This window comes from Sus scrofa, chromosome 2, assembly GCF_000003025.6.
Source record: "Sus scrofa isolate TJ Tabasco breed Duroc chromosome 2, Sscrofa11.1, whole genome shotgun sequence".
Taxonomy (NCBI): domain Eukaryota; kingdom Metazoa; phylum Chordata; class Mammalia; order Artiodactyla; family Suidae; genus Sus; species Sus scrofa.
Window position 1 is genome coordinate 38,810,913 of NC_010444.4, and position 18,124 is coordinate 38,829,036.

The 18,124-nt window shown below is 50.1% G+C and overlaps 1 protein-coding gene across 1 annotated transcript in view; it reads right to left on the reverse strand.

The window, feature by feature from the left end:
* Positions 1-15,979, reverse strand: part of SLC6A5 (solute carrier family 6 member 5) — a 59,445-nt gene extending 43,466 nt beyond the window's left edge. Inside the window, exons 1-5 of the mRNA XM_021083251.1 lie at positions 15,670-15,979; positions 13,693-14,229; positions 10,882-11,020; positions 8,160-8,291; positions 7,634-7,807 (exon numbers count right to left, since the gene is read on the reverse strand). Coding sequence (XP_020938910.1) covers positions 7,634-7,807; positions 8,160-8,291; positions 10,882-11,020; positions 13,693-14,229; positions 15,670-15,672 — 985 coding nt within the window. The 5' untranslated portion in view covers positions 15,673-15,979. The remainder of the gene's footprint in view (positions 1-7,633; positions 7,808-8,159; positions 8,292-10,881; positions 11,021-13,692; positions 14,230-15,669) is intronic.

An 18,124-nucleotide genomic window follows, 5' to 3' on the forward strand; every position in this document is an offset into this window, starting at 1 on the left:
GTTGTTTGCCAAGGTCACATAGCAGAAGGAGGAGGTGAACAGTCTCTCTCTCTGGAGGCCATGCTCTTAACAAATTTACTGGGAAGCAGAGAGCAGGGGACATAAATTCTAACACCTTTAGAAGTCAGGCTGGTGACACCAATGAGAAAGGTATAAAGTGGAGGGTAAAAAGGAGTGGTGAGGACTGTGGCAAAACAGAGAGTATGGTCCATCCTCTGTATCTGCGGGTTTTACATCCACAGACTCTACTGCAGTTTGAAATTCTGATGGCAGGTGGATGAATGCTATTTTCATTGCACTACGCCATCTTATATAAGGGACTTGAGCATACACAGATTTTGGTACCCGTAGGAGTTTGTGAAACCAATCCTGTGGATACTCAGGGTTGATTATACCAGCCAATCAGTGCCATCCTTTTCCAGGCGCTCTGATAAAAGATGCAGAAAATACAGATATTTACAGGTAACCTCTCCATTTAAAAATATTGGAAGTAGGAGTTCCCTTGAGGCACAGCAGGTTAAGGACCTGGCATTGTCACTGTAGCAGCTCAGGTCACTATTGTAGTGTAGACTCAATCACCAGCCTAAGAACTTCCATGTGCCCTGGGCAAGGCTAAAAAAAAATAATAAATTTTAAAAAAATAAAATAAAATATTGGAAGTAAAACCAAACTGTCTTTAAATACTGTGGATAACAGGAAAAAAAAAAAAAAAAAAAGCATATGCAGCCTAGACCTGGTGCATGGATTCCCAATTCATGCCCTCTGTGAACAGCAATGTGAGTGACACTGTGGGTTTAGCAATTGCACTAGCCCTGAGAGGTTGGGCCAATTCCTTTATCTGTCCGAGCCTCATTTTTCTGATAACAATGCATCCAGTTTGAAGGTGGTTGCAAGAACCAAACTGAGATCATGAATTAAAAAAAAACTTCACACAATGTTTAGTACAGCTGGACTCAGTAAAATTTAGCTATTATGCAATCATCCTTGTTGTACCTTTTCATGGGGTGAGAACCTCTACTCTTCAATACCATCTCCCCATCCCACTTGCCAGCCATAAATTACTACCTACCTCCCACACATCCCCAAGGATATCTCAGAATATTGGATAAAATTTAAAACAGCAATTATAAAAATCCCTTCCCTCTGATTAGTTATTTAAAGTATTTCTAAACAGCAGTACTTTGGACGCTTGGGATCAGAAAAATTCTCTGTGGTGGGAAACTGTCCTATGCATTACAGAGTATTTGTTTTTGTTTTTGTTTTTTAGGGCCGCAGGCATGGCATTTGGAAGTTCCCAGGCTAGAGGTCGAATCAGAGCTACAGCCACTGGCCTTCACCACAGCCACAGCAACGTGGGATCGGAGCCGTGTCCATGACCTATGCCACAGCTCAAGGCAATGCCGGATCCCCAACCCACTGAGTGAAGCCAGGGATCGAACCCATGTCCTCATGGATATAGTTGGATTCCTTTCCATTGAGCCCCAACAGGAACTCCCATGCACTGAAGAGTATTAACAACATCCCTGACCTCTGCCCACTAGGTGCCAGAAGCATTTACCCCCCAGTTGAGAACCATCAAGGTTGGTTTTTGTTTTGTTTTTGTTTTTGTTTTTTGGCTGTGCCTACAGCATGTGGAAGTTCCTGGGTCAGGGAATGAACCTGCATCAGAGCAATAACCCCAGCAGCAGCAATGACAATGCCAGATCCTTAACCCACTGCGCCACAGGGGAACTCAGAGAATCACCACGTTTAGAGTTCTCAAAATACCTTCTTATTCAATATTATCTTCTTTAATCAAATAACAGAGAGTTTCAGGGGGTTCTGACCCAATAAGAATCAACTGTTTACGGAGGAAGCATTTGTTTTCCCCAGCAGCCAACTATACGAAGACAATTAACGCACCATCCAAATCTCTTTTCTGTAAGTAATCAGAGAAGCTACTTCTCACCCTCCTGACAAAAAGTATGTCCACACTCTAAGAGGAAGAGATTGCTAACACACGCCAAATCGCTTGCTTCCAAAACTGCCACCAAGGAGTTCCTGTTGTGTTTCAGCCAGTTAAGAACCCAACTAGTATCCACGAAGATGAGGGTTCAATTCCTGGCCTCGCTCAATGGGTTAAGAATCCAACATTGCCGCAAACTGCCACTCGGATCCTGCTTTGCTGTGACTGTGGTAGGCCGGCAGCTACATCTCAGATTAGACCTCTGGCCTGGAGACTTCCATATGCCCAGGTGCAGCCCTAAAAAAAGAAAGAAAGAAAGACAAAGTGCCACCAAGAAGCACGTGAGCAGCTTCCCTAGAGCGTCTCTGGATGTCTGCATCACCGCTTGCTGCAGCAGTGCAAGGTCACAGCGTCCCTGCGGCACTGCAGCAGGGCTCCCCGCAGCCTCAAGCCACCTGCAATATCCCTTCCCGCCACTGGGCAGCAGAAGTGTGCTTCCGAGCGCACTGCGCCTTCAGGTTGGCAGGCTACGGAACATGGGCCGCGTCAACCGCGAGCTCTTCGGCCCAGCAACCCTGAACAAAGAACAGCGATAAGGATCGTGCTGAATTGGAAGCTGTTGGAGCGGGATTCTCTTTACGCGGGCAATTATTAATAAGTGAAAGCACATGAAAGGCTAAGGAGAAAAGGAATCGTTTAATTAAAGTTCTAATGAAAATGAAGCCATTCCAGAAATAGAAATGGTATTTCTGTTGTTCTCAGTTGAAATGACCCAGCTAGCTCCTAATTTCACAGAACAGTCACTGGTCTCACTTGAAAGGGCATGGACTAGCCGGTCAACATTACAGATACCCGGAGGGTTGAGTGCCCTAAGGCAGACACCCTCTCTTAGAAACCTACACCTTAGAAATGTGGCCAATTCAGCTTCTATGGACGGAGCCAGGGCTTTTGCCTGGGGCTGGAGCAGGTACAGGGGCCTGGCATCTGTATGGTGAGGCAGGGCTCCCAGGCAGTATGTCCCTAGCAGTGCTGAGAAGCCAAGAGATAAACCCCTCCCCCCGTGAGTGAAGGTCAGAATGGCTGGGGAGCTAGTCTGGCTCTCCTGGGATCGGCTTGCTCATTATCACCAGGTGGGGTGGTTTTGGGGCTGTGAGCCTGGAAGGTCATTGGTGGAACACTGCATTAGGGGAAGGAGTTTTTCCATTTCCAAAACAAGCCTCTCAAAATGGCCATTTGGGAGGCTGCCTGAGACATCTTTGTCTGGACTTGTGCAGCAAAACAGTGGAGCTGCGAAGATACCGGTGTCACTGCAAGGCAGGCCATCATCTCCTTTTCCAAGTACCCCAGGACTCTCAAGGATCGATACTTCTGCAAAGAATAGCCTGGCCCCAGTAAGGGAACACAGTCAAGTGCAGATAGCCAAGCAAAGAACAGATGGAAGGGTTGTACCAGGAAAGTAGGGGGACTGATACTCCCTCCCTCCACCCTTTTTAGGGCTGCACCTGTGGCACATGGAAGTTCCCAGGCTAGGGGTCGAATCAGAGCTGCAGCTGCCAGCCTTTGCCATAGCCGCAGCAACATCAGATCCGCATCTGTGACCTACACCACAGCTTGGGCCACTGAGCAAGGCCAGGGATCAAACCTGCATCCTCACGGATACTAGTCAGGTTCTTAACCCACTAAGCCACACCAGGAACTCTCCCAACACCTCCAATTTTGTTTGTGTGTGTATGTGCTTTTTAGGGGCGCACTCTCAACACATGGAGGTGCCCAGGCTAGGGATCAAATTGGAGCCACAGCTACAGCAATGCAGGATCCGAGCCACATCTGTGACCTATACCACAGCTCACGGCAACAATAGATCCTTAACCCACTGAGCAAGGCCAGAGATCAAACCCACAACCTCATGGTTCCTAGTCCGATTCGTTTCTGCTGTGCCACAATGGGAACTCCGACACCTCCATTTTTAACAAACAAAAAATGTTTACATTCTGGCTAAGAATGAGATAAGATCTGCCCAGCCTGTCCATACACTTCCAGGGAATAATCGGAGTGAAAAATATCCATTGTCTCTCTGCTCAGGGCTGACATGATTTTTATGGTTTACGCCAGTTGACAAGGAGCTTAGCTGTGTAATGTTTTCACTCTACCTATCATGACCCTAGGATATTGTGAGGCAGGCTGAAAACTCCACAAAACCAGGGTCACTTGCACCCACATGCCTGTCCCAGTCGACACGCTCAGCTTGCTGTAAAAAAAATCCACACATTATATATATGTGTACATACACACATGTACACATGCATATACATATTCTTTCACTGTAAAATGAATAGGTATCCATGATAGAAAGTGTAGGAAAAAAAAAAAAAAAGAATGGCTCCAAATCCACCAGGTAACTCTTGGTGTATCACCTTCCTATATGTTTTCTAGCCAGCACATATTGTTAGTAAAAATGAAATTATACTATTTTACTATCTGTATCCTTCTACATTTAATGTGATACGTTGACCATTTCCCTAGTTTTGGCTACAGAATACTCCATTCTATGGATGCACTATAATCTATTTTTACCATGGAATTACTGGATACTTGTTACACGTTTGTTTCTAGTCTTTTCCCTGTAATGAGCAATTTCCTCATAGAGCCCTTGCCTGTGTAAAGATAGATCCCCAGAAGGGGATTTACTAAGGCAAACTACTGTCCAAACAAGCTTTCCTTCAACCCCACAGAATTTCAGCTGCAAACATCAGTTAGGGAACCCTTGGATGTCACTCTGGCAGGACTGATAGAACAGAAACCCTGGATGAGCAGAGTCGGGGGTCATGAGACCCAAATCCTAGTACTGGCTCTATCTTGTGACATTTGGCCCAATACCCTCTGAGGCTTAGAGTCCACTTTGCCACCTGCAAAACAGTGATCATGTCACCTGCCCCTTGGGAGGCACTGGACTCTTATTAGAAACAGCAGAGACATCATTTATGAAGCTGCTTCATAGACTGAGGAGCATTTAGGATTGTGGTTAGGACTATAGCCGTGGCAGGCAAATGGGGTCAAATCCCAGGTCTACCACAGAGCTGGTTTCATGACCATGAGCTCCAGATTTTTCACCTGTAAAATGGAAATAATCATTGAACCCATATGTTGGCTTGTTGTCCATCTTAATATTGGTAACATGAGTGAAAGGGTTTACCATGATGCCTGGTGGGCAGTAAATGATGCTAGTTATTATTATTAAGGCTTAAAGTGTTGCACAAATATTAGTGGATATCATTCACCAAGGATTAACAGGGTTTCTGAACTGCTATTCCTGCTGGGGGACAGCTGCAGGATACCACTCACCACAGCCCACGTGGTCCTGAGGACATGCCCAGGGAAGCCTCCTGGGAGGCTGAATCAAAGCAAAAGCCCTGGAAAGTGGCTTCCCTCCCAGACACAATCTGGAAAGGGCAGGCAGGGCTCCAGAATGACCTTGAGATTTTTCTCCACTCCAGACCTCACCTCCTGGAATATGCACTTTGCCAAAATGGCAACCATTTTTGAGAATCCCTTCCAGCAGCAGATTATTGCAAACAGTACCTTACCAATGTGGGATCCTGTCAGACAGCAGTTTTGCAGAGGTGGCCCTGAGCTGGTAGGAACTGCAGGACAAAGAAGGACGGCATTTCATTCCAAAAATGGTTGAGGGAGCCTAATTAAGGGATGTGGGCCAACACGAGCTGGGTGGTTCTCAGCCTTGGGTGCACCGGAGGAACTAAAAATGCAGATTTCTAGGCACCATCCCCAGCTAGCCCAATTTACTTGGTCTGGGCTGGACCCTAAGAGATGTCTTGATTGTCTGGTTGCCCAGGTGATTCGAATATGTAGCAGCTTGGGCTGGGAACAGCTGTTCTGAGTTAAAAATCCATCCTCATGGAGATGGTAAAGATGAGGACACTGAGGCCCAGAGAGTCTAGGGACACTTAATCTTGGTCATTCCGCTAGTGGGCCACACACATAGAACCCCCACAAATCCCTATCCCCCCATTCTGGAGCACTTCAGGTGCCCAGGGTTTGAATTTGATGGGCACGTGTCTCCAGATTTAGCTCCCCTGCAGCCTCATCCAAAGCCTCTCCGGTTGGAGGCTGGACGTGGTGTGTGCATACATGCATGTGCTTGTGAATTACTCCCCTTAACAATGTGCATCTCTCTAGGGGTGTGGGAGGGAAGGATCATCTTTCTTATACGCTCAAAGCATTAAGTAATGTCCTAGTTCTGCAGCATGGCCGCTGTTGTGGCGAAAGAAGTGGTTTATGGGACCAATGCTAAGAGCCAGTCACAGAAATTTCACAGGGTTCTGACTTTAGCCAGATCTGTCATCAAGGGAGTAACAGATCTGCTGGGGAAAGAAGAAATCACTTGCTCACTGGTGCTCATGAAAACAACCAGTGCAGAGTTCCCTGGTGGCCTAGTGGTTAAGGATTCAGATTGTCACTGCTGTGGCCCGGGTTCAATCCCTGGCCCGGGAACCTCTGCATGCTACAGGTGCAGCCAAGGAAAAGAAAAGAGAAAAACTGCGTCACTGACAACAACAACAACAGAGAGCAGCGCCTTCCAAGGCAAGTGATGCTAGCACCTTCTATTTGTATGCTTTTCCAACCAATACCACATCCTCCGTTTCTTTTTGCCTGACAGCCATCCCATGAGATAAGGCAGATGAAGAATGTTGTTAATACATCTATTGTTCAAATGAGGAAAACTAAGATCCAAAGAGAAGTTACCTGACCCAAGCACACATACCATCAGGGGCAAGAACGTCTTGGAGACCAGGAGCTTTGCTAACCACTCTGCTCTGATCCTCCTCCCCATCGCTCTCTTGCCCTTCACCCAACTAGCTGACAGCTTCCGCCAAGCCCCCGCGTCCCAGGGGTTTCAGGTCTGAGTGAGTCTTTCCCCAGGAACACTCCCTGCCACCCCAGGCAGCCTTCCCCTCTTCTACGAACTGCATTATGAACACTTTTACAGAGGTCCTCGGTATAAGCATCTGCTCTCATGTGTACTTCAAACACTGGGCTGCATTTTTTTTTTTTTTTGGTCTTTTTAGGGCAGCACCCGTGGCATATGGAGGTTCCCAGGCTAGGGGTCAAATCGGAGCTCCAGCTGCCAGCTGATGCCACAGACACAGAAATGTGAGATCCGAGCTACGTCTGCAACCTATACCACAGCTCACAGCAACACCAGATCCTTAACCCCCTGAGTGAGGCCAGGGATCGAACCTGCATCCTCATGGATACTAGTTGGACTCATCAACCACTGAGCCACAACAGGAACTCCCCTAGGCTGCCTTTTGTGGTCTGTGGCCCCAGAAGCACATGCATCACTCTCTTAGACCCTAGACCTCACTGCTTTACAAATTGTACCATGCAGACGAGTCTCCTGGGGACCTCACCAAAATGCAGGTTGGAGTACATCAGACTATTTACTCCACATTTTTAACAAACACTCCAGCTGTTCATGAACAAACAAGAATTTGATTACCCCTCCTCTGGTCCCTGAGTTCCTTAAATATTACAATTCAGTATTTTTGAGGTTGGTGTCCCCAGCCCCCAGCACAAGACCTGGCAAACCCGATAAATGTGCTCAGTTGATCTTCATTCACTAAATGCGTGAATGAATCGTTCCCCTTGCAGGAGTATATCCAAACTTACCTAATAAAAGTTTGGTTTTATCTTTGCATTCGGGCGTGTTCCAAGGGTTGTTGCAGGAGCCCCAGGGCAGCACAGACACAAAGGAGGCAAACAGGTAGAAAAGTGTGTAGCAGATAATCACATTGTAGTATATGGCTATTAGGACAGAGATGATCAGCATCGCGATGCCACAACCTGTGGGAGCAAAAGTTCCAGGGCTTCATTTCCTCCAAATCTCATGGAATTCTTACAGTTGGGCACCGGGTGGGGACCAAGGGCATGGCCCCCTCTTAGGGATGGATACACTGATAATGGAGTGGACTCTGAGTCTGCGGTGACATTCAGGCATTCTGCCAGGAACAGAACGAGGCCAGAGGTGATCTTGGGCCATTTTTCAGAGGGTCCAGAGGTGGAATTGATCAAATCAAGAAGAAAGGGGTGAGCTCTGATCACCAAAGCAGGTCTCCTTCCCTGGGGCCACATGGTGCCAGAGAGGCCAGGGTAGGGCTGAGGAAGCTGTGAGGTTGGGGGTGGGGAAGGGGCTCACCTTGTAGGGCTGGGATGGCCTTCCACACAGACACTGGCCCCTGGCTGGCAAACTGGCCCAGGGACACCTCTAGGAAGAAGATGGGCAGCCCCGCCAGAGCCAGCATCATCAGGTAGGGGATGAGGAAAGCACCTTGGGAAAGAGAGAGTGGGAGGTGAGGGCCCCCAGGCCCAGCCAGCTCAGTCCACCTTCCCCCTTGGGCGGAGCCAGCTCCCTCTCCTTCTCCAGGGAGCATTTGGTATTCCAGCTCAACCACGGGTGCCCAGGACCATTTATGAGCCCTCCTCCACAAAGTGCAAGAGCATCTTGCAAACACATTCTTTTTTTCATTTCATTTCATAGGTCACTAGGGGATGTGTGCTGGTAGCGTTTTATTCTTTTTCTTTTTGTTACTCAAGGACTTCAGTGTCCCCGAATTAAGCCCTTGCGGGGTTTAACAAATCCATACCTCTCATTCACCGCTGGAGCCAGATGTGGTGAAATCTTATTGGCCTCTCAGCCCATCAAGGACCTATAATCTGCTAAGCTAGATTCCAGGAGCCCTTGATTTGGGCCCTTGGTTACCTGCACACCTGCCAACCAGAGTTGGGCCTGTGCTGCCAGACAGGTGGCTGGGACATCATGTTTCCCACTTCTGTAGCCATCGCACACATCTCAGCTTCCTTCCCCATCTTAGAAGTCCCTTCCATTCTTCAAGGTCAATTCAAATGCTTCCTCCTCCAGGAAGTCTCCCTTCTCTGTCTTCCCACAGTACCACTCCCCAGGCGCTGAGCACTTGACAATATTTCTGCGGGTGTCTTATCAAGACCATGGGCCCCTGCCGTGATTGATCCTTCATCTCTCTATCCCCCAGAACCCCCAGTCTAGGGCAACAGTAGCTGTCAGGCCTCCACAGACTTGCTGAGAGTTCTCTGAGGTTCTTTATTGTCAAGGATTCTTTGAGTTAGTTAGGGAGGAGCTTGGGGAAGAGCCATGACCTTTGAAAAGGTTTGGACTGGAAAGTGCTGTTGCAGAGCCAGAACCAATTCTGGACTCAAGATGCCAGAGCCCAGAACACTGGACCCCACAGAAGGAAGGCAGATCTTTCTTTTGTCCATTCTTCTTGCTGGAAGGGCCTTTCCTGCCCAGTCCTCTCCCTCTCTAGACAAGGAAGGCTATGAGTTGCTGGGGAGTAAAACCAGGGCTATTGCTCTATACTCTTCCTGAAAGTGTTTTCGAGAAAGACATGGATGGTGAGAGCCTTCTTTTTTGCTCCTGGGAGCAAGCTCTCCACCTGCACAGAGGGAGGGCCTGGAGCCACAGTGCAGTGTGGAAGAGGCTGCCTCCCCCTCACCCCTCCCTAAACTTGGAGCCGCCAGGTCCGTGGTGAGCAAGGTACGGGCCATTTTGACTTGTCTAGCTGAGCAGTGGGGCTGCAAATCTGCCCTGCTCCCTAGACTAGAATTCCCTCCCTCCCCATCCTGGGTGTCTGGCTCTCTTTCTGGCGCTGGAAGCCTTATCACCGCACCTCTGGCCCACTGCCTACACCCTGGTCTTGAGACTCCCTGTGGGGAACCAGGCGGAAACATAGCTGGGCACCTGCATGTGCGTGACCAGCCTGCGTTCTTCTATTTTCAGGGCACCCCTGATTGCAAACGCTCTGTTCACCTCATAAATACTTGTCAGCGTGTCCTAATTTGGAATTGGGGGAGGGCATTGACATATTCCCCCCCCCCCGTTTTCACTGTCACATGATGCAGCACCAGTCCCTCCTCCCCGTGCCTGCAGCGCACCCCAGAAACCAAAATCAAACTTAAGCTGCCTTAACCAATAGGGGGAGGGACGCATTTCTAATCTCCTTGGTCCAGTTGACAAGCTGTAAGAAGGAATCCTCGGTGCAACTTCCTACTCCTAGAGGAGACTTGACTTCTCAGTTAGATTGGCCCTTCCTCCGGTACCTCAACATGGGGAGGGCAAGCGAAAGGGACCTTGAATCTGCCAGGTCCCTTCTCGGTGGGTACAGAAAAGCTACAATAGATCCTCGAGACCTGGCAGCTGGCACATGCCTAACTGGCATCCTCCTCATTTTAGAAACAGCTTTCCTTGTACTCGATGTGGACAAATGAAACGAAAACCATTTTTCCTAAATGATTTTGCTAAAGTCAAATTTGCCCAAGAAGATATACGTGTGTGGGTACTTCTAACATATTTTCAAGAGCACACACGGCCAGCCCCTCTGTGTTCCTACTTTCCGGTTTGCCTGCATCCTGCGTTCTGTGTGACCCCAAACTCCCATTTCCAAGGTATTCTATGTAGGCTGGGATTTCCAGATTATCATCTTAAGATGTCTTTAATTCACTGTCAAGGACCGCACAGCTCCTGGCTCTAGTCATTTAGAGCTGTGGACACTGACATACTTGTGGGCTAAATTAGGGTTTGAACTTCCCTGTGCTATTGTTTGCCTGAACAGGACACAGCCTCCCAAGGTGGACCAGTCGGGGTATCTTGGGGACCCTCCTATCCCCTGAGCTCCATCTCTAGATAAAAGCCTTCCTGGATCTAGTGGCAACCAGTGACAGGGGCTCCTGCCCTCCGCTTCACACGGATGCTTATAGGGGATGGAGCTGGAGAGTGAGGAGGCTGCTCTGAGCCTCCCCTCTCAGCCCCCATCCAGGGCACTCCCCCAACCCGCAAGTACCCGCCCTGCCCCACTGTGCCGGCAGAAAGAGCGGAAAAGCCATACCTCCCCCGTTCTGGAAGGCCAGGTAGGGAAACCTCCAGACATTGCCCAGCCCCACTGCATACCCCACCATGGACAGGATGAAGTCCAGTTTGCTGGACCAGTTCCCTCGGGCCTTATTCTCATCCCCTTGCTCGTCCTCCTGGGGGCGGAAAAGCACATTGTCGGATAACAGCCCCGGGTAGGTCCGCAAGCAGGCCCCCATTCCACCCCTCCCCCTCTGCTGAGGTTCCTTCCCAGCAAGCAGGCCCCCACTTTTCAACCGAGGATGCATCGGCAAGCAGGACCCCAATTCTGAAAAGAAGATGCATCTACAAGCAGGGCCCCAACCCCTCAACACTGCACTGAGAGTCTTTCAGCAAGCAGGCTCCCAGTTCCAATCTGAAGATCCATCTTTAAAAGACACCCGAAACCCTCTTTCCCAAATCCTGCAGTCAGGTCACACCAGCAGGCAGCTTTCCCCAAACCTTGAACCTGTAAGTTGACTGCAAGCAAGTCCCTCCATCCCCAACCCCTGACCAAGAGTTCATATGGCAAGCAGGCCCCCAATATCATGCCTGGAATCCCCAGCAAGCAGGTTCCTAACCAATCCCTCTCCCTTGATTCCTCAACACACCCCTTCCTCAGCCCTTTGTTTTGTTGGAGTCTGTGCTAGGGCCAGAAAGAGAGCTGCAATGCCTGAAGCCAGCCAGCTGGAGCCCCAGGCTCACTTTCTCTCTCAAGCCTACCGGTCGATCCTGCCTGGTCTGTTAATTGAAGGAGGGAACCTTGCAGCACTATGACAAGGGAGATGGGAAGGAGGAAGATGTGGGGGTGAGACAAGAGGGAGAACAGAGACAGTAGGTATAGAAAGAGTCCAGACCTCAGAAACCTTGAGTTCTGGTCTAAACTGTACTCCTACCCAGCCGGGTGACCCCAGGTAAGCCACTGGCTCTCTCTGAGCGTCTCTGTCCCCATCTGTAAACTGAGGGGCTCAGAATCACTGTCTCCTGAGGCACTCTCCAGCTCCAGCAGTCTATGGATCTTTGGGACTCACTTCTCCAAGCTCACACTAAGATGCTTTCACAGGGCAGTCCCTGGTTCTGGAATGCCTCGCTGCTGCGCAGAAAGAGCTGCAGGTGAAGCCGCTTTGAATAAACTTGGGAAATGTTCAGTATACCTGGGAACCTCACAAAGCTTCTTGGGACCTGAGTCACTGCACGGCTTCCATCTCCTCAGTCACCCTCCACCTCCTAGTCTAGCAACCTGGCATGTCTACACTGTTCCACAGGCCATCAGAGGGTAGAGAAACAGCTGCCAAGATGGGAAGGGAGTCTTGGGGAGAGAGGAGGGCAGAGGGGGGTGTCAGAAAGACAAGAAAGATGGGCAGAGCTGAAAATAGGCAAATGCGGGGCTTGAGCTATACATCTTTAACAGCTTTATACATCTTTAACATCCTGCTAGCTAAACGCCTCCCCCACACATACCACCTCCAGCCTCCCCCTTCCCCCACTCTTCCAGGGCTAGCAAGGGTGGGAGTTCTGGCTCCTTTTGCCGCAGTGCGGAGGTTAAGCAAGGCAAGGGAAACAATTTTTTCTGCTTCCACTTGGGGTCACACTGCTGGGCACAAGTGTCATGGGCAGTTAATGCACACAGCCAAACACTCGGGAGGCAGACCCTCCAAAGCAAAGGCCAGCAGGAAAGCCTAAGTTTATGTTCCAGTTGTTCTAACAGTTAAGCTCCTGCTTTGCAGGCGTGTGGACAAGTGTGTGTGTGTGTGTGTGTGTGTGTGTGTGTGTACAGACATTAGAGTAACTAAGAAGGGCTCTATAAACCCTAGATCTCATGTGGGCAGATGTTCTGGTGCAAGCACACACCACCGGATACACACACAGTCTTAGCCCCGGAGCCCAGGGAAGGAGAGGAGATAGTGCAGATGTGGGCAGTGGGAAAGGAAGAGCTGAAGTACGGAAAACGGGAAGTGAGGGAAGGAGGAATCAGAGAAGGAGGGAGAGGGACTGGAAGGAGGTGGAAGAAGATTAAAAACTGGTGTGAGAGAGGGGCCACCCCTAGTCACTTCATCCCTAACCCAGGATTGGAATTTGCTTTGTGGGTTTTTCTTGCCTCTGGCTGTCCTGATCAAATGCAGGAGTGAATCCAGGTTTGTGGGGCCTAAAACCTATACAATTGAGAGAGACACTTTAAGAAAAGTGTATACACACAAAATTAGGTACTAGGTTTTGGAAGGGCCCAGAGAAAAGACAGGATCTAAGGCTTAAACTTCAGTAGTGAATGGCCTCATGTAAACCACCTCTCATTAAATGAGCTTTCATATGATAAATGTAATTCACTGTGCAAAGCCTACTGGACTTAAATTATTATCCACCCCATCCCCACCACCGTCTCAGGTTTTTCTCTGTATTTTCTTCTCTTTTTCTTAATTAAGAATATATATTTTTTTTGGAGAAAAAAAAAAAAAGATCCAGCCATTAGCAAGAGGGGGAATCCTGTCTGCATAAAGATTTAAGAATCTGAATGCCTCAACTGCTTCATGAGCCTGCACTTGGACTTCCGCTACCACTGAGGCTGGGAAGGGGCGGGTAGTGACAGCTCCGAGGTCCCTATTCCTTTGGCAGGGTCGCTGCGGCCCTTGTGCCCCAAACTGGCGACCCCAGCGCAGTGCGAGTTTCTGAAGCCCCAAAGCTGCTTCCCGCATCCATCACCTGGCACTGACAACCGGGCTCCCCATCAGCACACGTGCAACCCGCCTCGGCCCGGCTCGCCTCTCGCGCGGCGGGAGCAGGAGGTGTTTCGGCTCGAGCGCGACCTGCTTACCTGGGCCGCAGCGGTGGCCACGCTGCCCGGGAGCACGGACGTGATTCCATCCGTGCCCAGCACCACGGTGCTCTGGCTCATATTCACCCAGCCCACGGCCGGGGTATTGTTCCGCTCCAGGGTGCCCTTGCCCACACTCACATTTGCGTCCCCCTCTGGGCCGCGCAGGGCTGGAATCTTACAGTGCAGTGCGTTGCCGGGCCCGGCGACCCCAGAAGGAGCGGTGGCCTGTGCGCTATGAGCCTCGCTCAAGTCCCGCAGAGCCGCCGAGGCCGCCGGCGCCCGCGAACTACTGAGTTTGCAAGCCCCCACTCCGGGTCGCTCGGTCTCGCAGGCTCTAGCGTCAGGGGAATGGAAAGTTTGGGCGCCTGTGGAAGCGGACCTGGGCACACGCGGCGGCGGTGCGGCGGCGGCTGCGGGAAACTCCTGCTCCGGGCTCGTCCTGGGCGCGCACGGGCCATCGTGGTGGCCAGGCGCCACCGCCGCCTCCAGACTGTTGGCTGGGTGTTTATTCATTTCCTGGGGAGCGCCGCAATCCTGCAAACACAACGCGAAGTTTGTGCAAAAAAAAAAAAAAAAAAAAAAAAAAAAATTTACAGCAGCTTTAAAAATACCTGTATCAGGGGCCCGACTATCTTCAGTCGGTTGAGCACGAGACTCTTAAAAATACCTGTAACTACTTATAGAGACGTTCACAACGCAAATCCAGGCACGATATCTGACGAACAAATGGAACCTGGAATTTTTTTTTTCCCTTCTCCTCCAAGAAAAACACATCAGTATTTCTCAATCTGTCTGTCTCGTCGATAACCAGATGACATAAAGAGCTAATATTCCCCTCCCTGATGGAGAGTGAACTAAGAAAAGATGCAGAAATTTTTGGAAAGAGGAGAGGTGGAGGGTGAAAATAGCCCTACAGCCATGAGCTCCCCGCCCTCTTTGGATTTCACATCACGGCTGTAGGGTGCCCACGTCCCCATCACCATTGTAGAAAGATTCTTTAATTTTCCGCCCCATTTCCTTTGTCATTCAACAATGCACACTGCTTTTTTTTAAATAAGCGATAGACAAGCTGCAGCCACAGAAGCTGATGCCCTGGCACCTGCGAGCGTTTGAGGCCAAATCAATGTGGGAATCCCAGAGCTCCACAACCGACTCCTGCCCTCCAGGTAGGGATAAGGATAGTGACCAAAATAACAGTAACAACAACTGCATGAAAACAATAATAAGCCAGATTTAAAACACAAGATAATAACCGAGTTTATCCTATACAATCTACCTTCCAGACGCCCAGATATTTAAAGGAACGTGGGAGAGAAGCTTTTTGATCCTCCCCATTCCCCAAGAATAACTACTCACAACAATCTAATATCCTTCATGCCCCTATACTTGCTTGGGAACCAAAACTCACAACTAATTTTCATTTGATTTCTTCCAGTTGGAGTTCAAATGAAAATAACTGCCAGTGGTGGTATTTCCATCTATTTTTTTCCTTTCATGTCATCTTTCAGCGTTTCCTAAACATCAGTACTGATAATTATTATTATAAGAATAATCGTGTTCCCCGAATTTCAACCACACGCCTCTCATCTAACCTTCTTTCACCAATGCACAGATCAGAACTCCTTAATTTTCACCAAATCTAAGTACCTCAGCTCCAGCCAGAATTCTTATCTTAATAGAGCCTCTAGGATGGAAAGCGACCGTCTTCAGTACTGGCATCTGGCTTTTCAGCACCGAGGACAGTTCCCGGAATAGCGGAGTTAGGAGACACCTACCTCAGCTCCACAGCCTCGGAAAATTCTTTCCGACCACAGGTGAAGCTCACAAATACAATGTACCTACGGTTTCTAGAATTGTCCTCTCTTAGCATTCCAGAATGTATGGCACATTTCACAAAGAAATATCCAAAACGAATCTCCCCTTCCTACCCTCTCAGCCCCCTTTTCTCTTAAAAGAACAAAAGCAAACACTCACCATGTCTGAAACTGGCAACAGATTGAACGGGTAGAGAGTGAAACCACCTATTGACAAGACTAGGTTTGGCTCCAGCTAGAGTGGCGCTTTCTATATCTCCTTGGGAAAGGCCGGGTTTGCGTCAGCGCAAAGCAAGGTGCCCTTCGTTTGACATTTTCTTGATAATACAAGTTTGATAAATCATTACCCCCTTGGATTCGAGCTTTAAAGGGACAACAGCCAAGAGTACGCTGGCCAGTTGTCACTCGGGCGGGAGGGGGCTGCGTGTTCGGCGTGACTCATGTGGGTCTGATTACTAAACCGAAGCCACGGGAGAGGATGGCAGAAGTTTGCCTCCTCCTAATTAGAGGAAACATGGGAGGGACACGTCCCACTGCACCCAAGCCGAGACGCAGCCACCAACGGAGCGGATTGGGCTGCCGAGGTGGGCGCGGGATAAGGAATTAAATCACTGTCATGTTTCCGACTTTCTTTTCGGCTAGATCCCATTGCTGCCTCTCCAGGCAGCGGGTTCCGCAATATTATCCCGAAAACGATGGAGGGTCTGCATGAAGCACCACGTTCTGCAATGGCTGTGCACAGGGGTCCTGTGATTATAAGGCTGTACCCACCTTGCATGTATGCAGACCTCGGATTCTCACAGCCCTACTCCCCCAGTCAACCAGTGTTGGAAAATCCTGGGTTTTCACTTTAAAATCAAGATCTAGTGTTTGCATTTCTAGTTTATACCGACTAACATAATTAAGATAAATTCCTGAGTGAAACTGAGACTATTCTCATTGTATTTTTTAAAGCTCTGAAAACATTATAGAGACATATAAAGGAAATTATTTCTAACATGGATCTGGTTCTTAGGACACTCTCAAAGTCAAAGGAAACCCATTCTTTCTTCCTCGCCCTCTAAACAGAAAATCACCACGACCAAAAATGATTTGGATGCACAAGGTCTTATAGACCCTCCATATCATCATGGGCTACAACCTGGTGGCAAGGCTGGCCCTGCGGGATGCCACCAGAGGACGTTTCACCCTACTGTGGCTGGGATAGGGGTGGCCATGGCAATAAAAGGATGAACTTTCTGTTGGTACAAAGCAATGGGTATCATCACAGGAAAAGGAAAAAACACTTTTACACAGAAGGTGTAATTTGGTGACTAGCAGGGGATTGATAATAAAAGCTTCCCTTCTCTCCTTTTTGGACGGGCTGGTTCGGGGAACTCCAGGCCCCGGGAATGGGGAGCTCCGGAAGGCACTTTGTCCCTTTCCTGCTGCCCGCACCCGGGTCCACTGCCTCAGGGTTGGCGCCGTTGCATTTGACTGGGCCGTCCCCACGCGGCGGGAAGACAATGCCGCGGCCGCGGGCGAGGCTGCGGCAGCAGATTGCAGCGGGCGCCCAGGGCACTACTTCGGGCCCCTCCTGTCTCTTCCTGAGCCGCCCGAGCGCACTCACTGGCGCTGCCGCCTGGTCCCTCCAAGGACTGCCGGCTGGGGACTCACAGTCTGCGTGATTGTGGAAGGAGGACGGTTTCCCTGAAGGGACCTTTCTTGCGAGCTGCCTTGAGGGCTTCAGGCTCCTTTTTATTGTAGTTTTGATTTAACATTTATTAAGCTCTCAATATTGTACAATCGCGCAAGAGCGTTACATGAATCTAGCCTTAAGAACAACCTTTGAGAAACTCCTGGTTTGAAAGCTTTAGAAAGTGAGGCTCAGAAAGTTGCTTTCGAACCCTGGAGACTCTCCCAACCCCCTCGCACCCCGGGCAGTCTGGGGCAGGTGCACTCTCCCAGGGGGCCAGCTCAGAGCCAAGCCCAGCGAGGTGGGGGTGGGGGGAGAGTAAGGGAGACGGGATGGGACTGCGGTGGGCTCCCGCTGGAGGAAGGTCCGGAGATCATGTGGGGCCAGAAATCCCACCGGGGCGCTTGCCTTGGCCCTGAGAGCGCTCAGAAACACCCTGAACTCTGGGAGCCACTGGGAAAGCCCGTGGGGCTCTGCCGGGCGCTTCTTCGAAAAACAATCCCCAATTTCCAAGGAGCCAGACCAGGACACGAGAACTGTAAAGGGCAGGCTTTGCAGTCCCAGACTTCGGTGCTACAAGGCGGGCCCCTAGGTCAGAGTAGGCCTCCCTCTGCGGCCCCTGGGCGGACTTCCAAGAGAGAGTCACGACTTCCAAAAGTCTCCGGTCAGTTTTCTCAATTTGCATTTGAGCCGCCCCCGCCTAGTCCCGAGTGCTCAAAGAGCGTCCAGCCAGCTCACCCACACTCGGGGGCGCACTGACGTCCTGGCCCGGCTGGGAGGGAGGAGAAGTGCGCGGAGGCGTTGTACTGCTTCCCTAGTCACCCCAGGTCCTGGCCCAGCCCCCGGGCCTGACATTTTGACGGCAGACCCTCCCCGGCCAAGTGCGCACAAGGTGTCCGCGTGGGGCACGATGCGCGTCAGGTCCTTCGGAAGCGGTTGA